The sequence below is a fragment of the Clupea harengus genome, chromosome 16 (assembly GCF_900700415.2).
Source record: "Clupea harengus chromosome 16, Ch_v2.0.2, whole genome shotgun sequence".
In the NCBI taxonomy this organism is placed as follows: domain Eukaryota; kingdom Metazoa; phylum Chordata; class Actinopteri; order Clupeiformes; family Clupeidae; genus Clupea; species Clupea harengus.
The window spans coordinates 16,108,508-16,118,983 of NC_045167.1; the positions used below are offsets into that span (position 1 = coordinate 16,108,508).

General features: G+C 45.5%; 1 protein-coding gene across 1 annotated transcript; it reads left to right on the forward strand.

Moving 5' to 3' along the window:
- Positions 1–343: 343 nt before the first annotated feature.
- Positions 344–4,302, forward strand: LOC105899283 (uncharacterized protein K02A2.6-like). The gene is made up of 3 exons (XM_031583411.2): positions 344–565; positions 1,296–1,481; positions 1,547–4,302. The coding sequence occupies exons 1-3, from the start codon at positions 344–346 to the stop codon at positions 4,193–4,195; spliced, it is 3,057 nt and encodes a 1,018-aa protein (XP_031439271.1). The 3' UTR covers positions 4,196–4,302.
- The last annotated feature ends 6,174 nt before the right edge of the window (positions 4,303–10,476 follow it).

The window sequence follows — 10,476 nt, forward strand, 5'->3', positions numbered from 1 at the left end:
AAGGGCTGCTGTAGTATTTTGAGCAGCCACATGATGGCACTATAGTATTGGAGTTCTGTTAGGATTTAGGATTAGTAATGCCTAGCTATGTGATTGCTCATGCCTGTTGTTACTTGGATTTCACGTGCAGTAAACGTAGCCGCTGGCTTTCATGTCAACTGTCTCAGAAGCGTATTCTTGGTCATTATGTACATACATAACAGTGGCGACGAGGATTAAACAAAAATTGTGAATTTCAGAAGATAAGACCACACGATACAGGACTCTACAACGTTGGATTTTACACGCGTGGAGTTAAGAAGACAAGAGAATTCGACGCCTGGTGTGAGTGAACCAAGCTAGCATGGCATACTACATAGGCAGACTTGATGCATTCGATAGCTCCACGGAGGATTGGAACACGTACATCGAACGCCTTGAACAATTCTTTGCCGCAAACGAAGTGGAGGAGGATAAGTATGTGCCTGTCCTGCTGAGCGCAATGGGAGGAAAAGCATACAGCCTTCTTCGAAGCCTAACGGCTCGGGATAAACCCTCCGGTAAGAGCTATGATGAGATTGTGGAGGTAATGCAGGCACATTTATCGCCCAGACCGCTTGAAATTGCAGAACGCTTTAGATTCCATAAACGAAACCAGACAAAAGAAGAGACAATAATGGCATTTGCGAACATTGTAACTTTGGGGCTGCCCTGGACGATACATTACGAGATAGATTAGTCTGTGGTACTAGACATGAAGGAATCCAGAAAATACTTTTAACAGAGGCGGCTCTCACGTTCAAAAGGGCATTGGAAATTGCGGTGTCGATGGAAACGGCTGCCAAAGACGCGCTAGAATTACAAGATGGAATGAAAACCGAAAGCGTGAATCAGCTGGCCACGCAAGGAACAATGCAAAGGCAGTTAGATCAAGAAAAATGCTACAGGTGCGGTGGCTACCACTCATCATCACAGTGTAGATTCAGAAATGAGCTCTGTAGACGGTGTGGAAAAACAGGTCACATCCAGAGAGTGTGTCGCAGTGGAAAAACCAACACTAAAGATAATCGCAGAGGAAACAGACGTGTGCACAATGTTACAGAAATATCAGATAGTGAGAGCGGAGATGCATTAGCCAGTTTAGAACTGCACAGTATGCATGGAAGAGAGAGCAGATGATCTGGCTCACTCCAAAAATTAACGGACAAGAGATTAAAATGGAACTGGACACTGGCTCAGCTGTTTCAGTAATATAAAAAAAAAATGACTCCTTTTTCGGAAAATTAACATTGAAACCGACTTCCATTCTCCTCAAGACCTATACAGGGGAAAAAGTTGTCCCTATTGGGGTGCTGTCTGTACAAGTGGAAGATAACAAACAGGAAGATGTGTTAGACCTGTATGTCCTAGAGAAAGGAGGCGCACCACTCTGGGGACGTGAGTGGCTGAGGAAGCTGAGACTTGATTGGAGCGCCATAAAAAGTCTCCATGTTTTGTCCAAGGTACCACAGCCCACTGAGGCTGAGCTGGACAGGATACTGGATGAAGCAGCACCAGTGTCCACAAGGCACGCCCTGTTCCCTACGCCATCCGGCCTCTTGTGGAGAAGGAGCTGGACCGTCTGGAAGCCCAGGGGATACTTTCCAGAGTCGACTGGAGCCCGTGGGCGACCCCTGTGGTTCCTATCGTTAAGAAAAATGGCACAGTGAGACTTTGTGGTGACTTTAAAGTCACGGTTAACCCAGTATTTCAAGTGGAGCAATACCCACTACCGAGGATTGAGGACATTTTTGCAAACCTGTCTGGGGGAAAGCGTTTTTCAAAAGTGGATTTAGCAGACGCATACCTCCAGATGGAAATGGAAGAGGACTCGAAGACATTTATGACCATAAATACCATCAAGGGTCTATATCGCTACAACAGGCTGGTGTTTGGAGTGGCCTCTGCTCCAGCAATATGGCAACGAGCCATGGACCAGGTGTTACAAGGGGTACCAGGCACACAATGCTACCTCGATGACATCATCGTGACAGGAGGCACTGATAGGGAGCACTTAGAGAACCTGAGACAAGTCCTGAAGAGACTACAAGAGTATGGACTCCGAGCTAGGAGAGAAAAATGTGAGTTTTTCAAATCCAGCGTCACATATTGCGGACACACCATTGATGTAAACGGGCTACACAAATGTCAGGAGAAGGTCCAGGCAGTGTTAAAGGCTCCTCGACCCGAAGATGTGTCACAGCTGAGATCCTTTCTGGGGTTTGTGAACTATTATCACAGATTCTTGCCTAACCTGGCAACTGCGCTCCATTCCCTCAATCAGCTCCTCCAGACAGGACGTAAATGGGAGTTGACCAGGGACTGCGAGCGTGCATTTAGGGAAGCAAAGACCCTTGTGACATCACCCACAGTCCTAACCCACTACAACCCTTCTCTACCAGTAAAGCTGGCCTGTGACGCTTCACCGTATGGCATCGGGGCAGTGATGTCTCACGTTATGGATGATGGCAGTGAACGCCCAATAGCTTTTGCATCTCGATCCCTTACTAAGGCAGAGAAAAATTATGCCCAGATTGACAAAGAAGCACTGAGCTTGGTGTGGGGGGTAAAGCGTTTTAACCAGTATTTGTTTGGAAGAGAATTTACTCTCATAACCGACCATCAGCCCCTCATGTCGATCTTCAGTCCTCAAAAGGGGGTTCCAGTGACAGCTGCTGCTTGTATGCAGCGCTGGGCATTGTTTCTCGGAGGACATCAGTACAAGATAGAGTTCCAGAGGACTGGAGTCCACGCTGACGCAGACGGATTGTCACGTTTGCCTCTGAATGATATCAACAACAAACAGGACGACTGCTGTGCACTGGACATGTTCACCCTCAGCCAGATCGAAAGCCCACCCATCACTGCTGAGATGGTACAGGCTGAGACTAAACGTGACAAGACATTGTCTCAAGTTTACCTGGCCACACAGGCTGGCTGGACTACAGCCCACAAAACCACCCTAGCTCCGTTCTACCAGCGTAGGAATGAACTTACCTTGAATACCGGCTGTGTTATGTGGGGAACAAGAGTTATCATACCAAGTAACCTCAGAACTAAGGTTTTGGAGGAACTGCACTCCGGCCATCTGGGGGTGGTAAAAATGAAGGCGCTAGCCAGGAGCTTTGTGTGGTGGCCCGGAATTGACCAGGATGTGGAAAGCGTAGCCATGAAATGTTCTGGCTGCCAGCAGGTGCAAAATGAACCAGCACGTAGCCCACTTCACCTGTGGGAATGGCCTGCATCCCCATGGCAACGCATTCATGTGGATTTTGCAGGACCTTTCATGGGCACAAACTTCCTAGTAGTAGTGGATGCATGTTCCAAATGGCCAGAGGTTTTCACTATGAACTCCACCACAACAAACCAAACAATAACAGTGCTTCGAGAGCTCTTTGCCAGAACGGGAGTTCCAGAGCAATTAGTCAGTGATAACGGGCCCCAATTCACGAGTGAGGACTTCCAAACATTTCTGAGGAACAATGGGATCCGGCACATTACTTCAGCTCCCTGGCATCCAGCTACTAATGGCCAGGCAGAAAGGTTTGTTCAGACTTTGAAACAAGGCCTCAAAGCAATGAATGGTGACCATATCAACCTGCACCAAAAGCTGTGTAACCTCTTGTTTGCTTACAGAAATGCCACACATGCCACCACCAACCAGACACCAGCTATGCTGTTCCTGGGACGACGGCTTCGTTCGCGATTGGATCTTCTTCAGCCAAACAACAAACGCACTGTCCAAGACAGACAAATTAAACAGGCTAAAAGGGCCTGTGACAGGAAACTTCGTCACTTTGTCGTTGGACAGACTGTATTAGCTAGAAGTTACAGAGGAGATCATAAATGGGTCCCGACCACAGTGAAAGAACGACACGGCCCTCTGTCTTACACTGTCGAAGTTGCATCAGGCGCTGTTTGGCGGCGCCATGTTGATCAGTTGAGAAGCTCTGGACTGACCTTAGAGGAACACTTGTCCGTGGTGTCCACCAGTGCTGAAAAAGGAGGGCAGACAGCGGCACCTGAGTCTTCTGCAATGGACTGTCCGTCAGTCTTTATTCCTGCATCGACCACTGACACCAGTGCCCCAGGGGGTAACCAGGCGGACACGTCTGGCGAAGAGGAACGTTACCCCACCCGTGTCCATAGGCCTCCGCAAAGACTGATAGAGGAATGACTTTACAGCTACCAAGCTAATTTCTAATCTTTAATATTGAACAATGTTTATTACAGTTATTTAAGTACAGTTTACAGTTACTTGTATTTAAAACAAAAACAAAACAAAAACAAAAATCATTCAGAAATCTAGGTGGGAGGAATTGTAGTATTTTGAGCAGCCACATGATGGCACTATAGTATTGGAGTTCTGTTAGGATTTAGAATTAGTAATGCCTAGCTATGTGATTGCTCATGCCTGTTGTTACTTGGATTTCACGTGCAGTAAACGTAGCCGCTGGCTTTCATGTCAACTGTCTCACAAGCGTATTCTTGGTCATTATGTACATACATAACAGCTGCCCTCTTAAAAGTCTTGATCATGCAGCTCTTCAACGGACTGTAGTGTCTATCAACAGGTTTTGTGAGAACACTGGGCCAAAAGGGTGAGGTTAGAACTGATACCATATTTATCATGTGTGGGATTTGTGTATGAGAGTGTGTGGGTGTGATTGTATGTATGTGTTTGTGTGTATGTATGTATGAGAGTGTGTGGGTTTGTATGTGTGTGTGTGCGTCAGTGCTTGTCTGTGTTGTCTGTGCATCTTTCTGTGTCAAGTTCCTGGTTCCTGGTTTTTGTGTTGTTGTGGGAAATGTGTTAACACTGCTCACAAGTGCTTCCTTGCACGTTTCTTTGTCTATAACTGTTGGCCAAAATATTTCCCCTTCTGATTTTTTTTTCTTTTCATAATTTTTTTCATTAATACAGCCGAAACACCTGCAAGACAACATGCTAAAATTCTAACAAAAAATGCAAGTTATGTAATAGTCTAAAATGATATATGAGACTCAATAGTTGATCTATGTTCTCGTCGTCGTTCGTTTAATATTTTGTCTTTCACAATTCAGACTGGGATGTCTGCATCCTCCAACCACTTAATAGTAGCGTGGTCGAGAGCGAGGAGACCGGCTAGCTCTAGCCCAGAGGTCGCCAACATTTGAACATTTTCTGAAGTGTCTTCTGAAATGTTTTCTAACGGACTTCGGAAGACCAACGTCAGAAAAGATCTCCGCCTAATTCATTAACGCCAGCTATTTAAATCTGAGGATGTCCGTAGAGTTGATATGAACGTAATCACCAACGATTTCTCACAAATTCAGACCTTCCCACTAAATGCCCCTTCTAAAGCAGCTTGCACACTGCCCCGTCAAACGCCAACATTCTTCAACAAACGCCAACAAACACCGACAGTTGGGTCAGTGTGCGCCAGCAGTTGGTGTTTGTTGGTCATTGTCAGGTACTGTCGAAGAGTTCAACATGTTCAGTCGGATTGGGTAAAGTTGCAGAATGTCTGACCAATGTAGAGAGATTTCCAACAGTCTGACAGCTCGCAACTAGGCTCAACTCGCGTGCATAACATCCTCGAGCTCTCTTGGATGTCGTTGTTATCTTGATTATCGGCCAGTTTGTTAAATAAACCGATATCCTAAGTCTATTTATAGATTAACGTTATGTATTAGCTTACCCAAATGAACGGTTTTCGAGACAGATATTTGTCGACGACTCGTTTAACACTGCAAGAGTGTTTCTAAATATTAATATTAATGTTAAAGGTGACGTTACATGAGTATGTTTGCGCTTATGTTAGTTATCTGCCACTCCCACTTCATTCCAATTACCGTGTTGGTTTTCGAAATATAAATATGCACGCATACTGTCGTATTAAAAGTTTTGGCACCCTCTGAGGCTGCATGATAATTTACTCTGTCTTCACCAAAAAAAGATCACAGTGGTATATTATTCATTTTCTATTTAACACTGAGTACTGGGGTGTTTTCCAGACAAAGATATGTAGTGTAGCAGTATTTGAAATTAAATCCAATGTGAAAAATAGGCTGTGCAAATATTTAGGCACCCTAATCATTTTCATGATTTGAATACCTGTAACTACTCAATACTGAATAATTGCAACACATAATTAGTCTGATTAGCTTGTTAAGCCTTCAATTCCATAGAAAGGTCCATTCAATCATTAGAAAAACTATCTAAGGTAGCCAATTGCAAGATGTTCTTCTCCTTGATTCTCCTCTGAAGAGTGGCAACATGGGGGCCTCAAAACAACTGTCAAATGATCTGAAAACAAAGATTGTCAGTGTTGTGTTGTAACTTGAGTTGATAAATAAAGCAGTTCATATCCAGCCTGCTCATTGTAAATGTGTTTTTTCTTGTTCATATTGTGTGCGGTTAACAAATATTTTCCTTTTTATGTTGCACTGAAATTAAGTGATTTAGTGTGTTCTTGGTCACATCAATTTGAAAGCTGGACCAAAGTGTTTAATTTCACTCAATTACAATTAGGCTAAATAAAAAGTTAAGTTGTAAGTACAGTCTGGACAGTCTTTTTCTCTCAACGCCTCAATAGGTAGATCTTGCCTGTCACCAAGGCAGAGTTTGTGATCTTTGGCCAAAAAAGTTTGGTGACCACTGCTCTAGCCCATTGGGTGGCTTGAATATTAGGCATTCCTGAAGGAGGTGTGGAATAGTCTGCGGGGCACCACACTCACATAGGTCATTTTCACAAGCACCAACCATCTTGAGAAAGGACCGAGTCCTTCCCCTTCCAGTGCGGAGGTGGCTGAGGCGAGTCCAGGCCTTGCAGCTTAGGTGGTGGTCGCTTGGCTCTGTGGATGGGGACTCGATGAAGGTGTGCAGAGTGGTGTGTGAGCTTCTCCATTCTCCCTGCCATTTCTGCTCCACCAAGGAGGTGGAGAGTGGGCCTTGCCTGCAAAGCGCTGCAGCTTTGGTAGCAAAGTGCTGCCTTGGTATGCGCTGGGGGATGGTATAGTCCTGGACGGGAGGGACCAGGCTATCCTCCTTGACTGCCTTCTCTGCCAGCTTTAGGTAGAGGCCGCGGTGCCACACGGTGTCATATGCGGCTGTCAGGTCAATATACACCACTCCGAACTTTTCTTTCCTTGGAATGCAGCTTCGATGTCGTTGACAAGGCAGGCTATTTGGTCCGTAGTTGATCTACCTTAACGGAAGCCTGCCTGTTCACGGGGTAGGTGTGCTTCAACAGTATCTTTGATGCGTGTCAGGATAATCCTCTCCATCAGTTTGTATGTGATGCAGAGTAGCGAGATTGGTCTGTAGCGCTTGGGGTCATCAGCCGGTTTCTTGGGTTTCAGGATAGCCACCACTTTAGCCTGCCGCCAGACAGCGGGGATGGAGAGGGTGTCCAGGCAGTTTGAAAGAAACTGCGGAGTCCCATGTGGCAGAGGAACTCTGTGTGGATCGATGCCAGGGGCTTTACCCTTTTTCAGGCACAGGATGGCATCCATTAGCTGTTTCAGAGTGACTGGGCCCGAGAGATCGCATGGAGCAGGTTGGCGGGTGATGGTCTCTTTGATCTCCTGGTTGACTTCATGGGTATGGGACTTGGATTCTTTGCTCTTGTTTTTCCATCTGCCGTTATCCTTACAAGTCTTTTATTTGTCAGATGCACAAATGACACAGGGTCAGACTGGGCACTGAAATTCTTATGACAAGACGCCGCCCAAACCACAAGAACAAAGGCGATAGAGTTGGCAGTAACTAGGCATGGCTTAGGTTTACTGCTGCGTCCGGAGAGGCGCATGGCCCATGCCTTTCGACTTGAATGGGTGAAGTCGATCGAGGTACGTTTCCTCCCACCTAGCCCGTCTCTTCTCTCCAAGAAGATGTTCTCAATGTGACATTACAAGCCTCTTCCTTTAGGGACTTACGTTGCTGGTAGCATCCATCCTGGATGCCTTACATCTCTTTTCCATGGATTCGTGTTCATAGTCATTGACCGACTGAGTGATTGATTGTACTTGAGTGATTTTTTTTCTTCTCTTTTTCAATTTGAATGGGTGACTCACGCATGGAAGGTCAAAGTGCGCTGTACATGAAGTCATGCCTGATGGGTAGGCTTTAAGAGCGCCCCAGCACACTACACCACTCTGTGTCTCTGTCAGTTGGGGGAACCTCTGTAGAGGTGAGGATGGGGGAGGGGGATTTAGGGCAAAGGGGGGGGGGGGGGAATTGGGTGGGGGTGAGGGTGGGTACTGTAGTTCCAAACAACTACAAATGGAAGATGCTCAGTAGTCTTCAGTTTTTTCATTCATTATCGTTGTTCCGTTTGGTTAAGTAAATACTAACGCTAAGTTAGCAGCAGGAAAGGGTAAGGAGGAGTCCAGCGAACGTCAGATCGACTGAATCCAGCACAGGATCTGACCCCAAAGTGCACAGCCTCATCCAGTCCTCTAGATGGCGCACACGCCTAGTTAGACAATTCACAAGCCACCTGTCCTTATTGTAAGAGGTGTGTCAATAGGGTAATATATGGTTTTGGGTGCACTGGTGAAATTGGTGGTGGGCTTATGTATATGTAAAATCCCACGGACTATGTTATCCAGGAGACTAATGTGGGGAGGGCTCCCCCACACTAATGGTTGTGTCCAACGAGTGTCGATTGGACCAATGTCGCCCAAAGTGACAGGCTTATTTAAAGGGTGCCTCATTCCTCGAAAAGGGAGGGTGTGAGAGAGGTTAAGTGAATACCGTTTGCCTAGTTTGCCTCGTTTGCCTCGTTTTTGTGAGTACTTTGAGTACGTTTTGACTTTTGGATTTATGTTTGTTTGTGTTGTATACATGTTTGGGGCCACTGGAGAGATTCCCCAGTCAAATAAATAATAATATATTTTTAGAACAAAACCCATTGAGCACTGTGCCAGTATGATAGGCCTCCTTTTTAATGAGGAAGTCTGTCTTCTTTGTATGGCCATATTGGTGAAGGAGGACGGAGAGGAAACAAACTTAAATCTAAAGAAGAATTGAAAATTAACTCAAATGAATTAGGTTAGCCACAGTGACACTTCTGCTGCCTACTTTGTGCATCTCAAGTTACTATTGCTAATGCTCACCTACAGGAAAATTATATAATTACGTTTGTTTAGCCTGTATCAGAATCTATTACATGGTTGACCTCACTTGAGTGTATCACACTGGCTTTCCGTGGAACAGATTGAATTTGCACCGATGTGATCTTTGGGGAGGAATGTTACATATATGCCCTTATTAAAGAGGACATTTGTGAGACCATATTTACTGAGGTATTTCATTTTTGCAACATTGAAAATGCATCAGCTGTTGTTTTCATTGTTCACAAATCTTTGAGACTAGTTGTTTTTAAGTGATGCTCAGTTGCATGATATCTCAATGGTGAATGGTGCTTGGCATTCCTATCTTTCTCACTGGAGGTGGATGGTGGATGGTAAGTAACATATGAGGGACAAATTGGTGCTTGAGGACCACTTCATATTAGACAAACACATCCAGCCATGGTATGTATGTTTAGTGTGGTGTGTGTTTGTGTGTTTGTGTGTGGTGTGGTATGTGTATGTGTGGTGTGGTGTGTGTTTGTGTGTATGTGTGGTGTGCGTGTGTATGTGTGTGTGCGGTGTGTGTGTGTGTGTGTATGTGTGGTGTGGTGTGTGTGTGTGGTGTGCGTGTGTATGTGTGTGTGTGGTGTGTGTGTGTGTACTGATTGTGTCAGATGAGATGTTCTCACGTGGCTTCTCGGCAGTCGGGCGGTTTGTTGTGTGATTCTTGCTGGTGCAACACTGATGGGTGATAGCATCTTATCCACACTCATAGTGCTGTTCCCATGCAAGCTTCATAAATGTCATCATGACTTTTCTGTGAGAATGAAGACTTGACTTCATGAGACATGTGGCCCCTTTCAGAGCTCTGCACACCCAGTGGGGACACAAAAGAGCCATGATCACTAGAATGGCATTACCAAACCTCATGCCTATCCTATATAGCATGGCATTGCCAAACCTCATGCCTATCCTATATAGCATGGCATTGCCAAACCTCATGCCTATCCTATATAGCATGGCATTGCCCAACCTCATGCCTATCCTATATAGCATGGCATTGCCCAACCTCATGCCTATCCTATTTAGCATGGCATTGCCCAACCTCATGCCTATCCTATTTAGCATGGCATTGCCCAACCTCATGCCTATCCTTTATAGCATGGCATTGCCCAACCTCATGCCTATCCTATATAGCATGGCATTGCGTGTGTAGACAGGTGCGTGTGTGTGTTTGTGTGTATTAGTCATAGACAGGTGTGTGTGTGTGTATTAGGACAGTAATAGACAGTGCTGAGTGTTAGGTCCGTCATCATTAGGTCAGTGTGTGTGTGTGTGTGTGTGTGTGCATGTTTAAGTAGTTTTGTAGGGATAGCGTCCAGTAGGCACTCTGATGTT

Coding starts and splice junctions, on each gene's coding strand:
- LOC105899283 (XM_031583411.2), top strand. CDS start 344: ATGGCATACTACATAGGCAGACTTGATGCATTCGATAGCTCCACGGAG. Junction 566..1,295: donor GCTATGATGAGATTGTGGAG/GTAATGCAGGCA, acceptor ATTCTCCTCAAG/ACCTATACAGGGGAAAAAGT. Junction 1,482..1,546: donor GTCTCCATGTTTTGTCCAAG/GTACCACAGCCC, acceptor AGTGTCCACAAG/GCACGCCCTGTTCCCTACGC.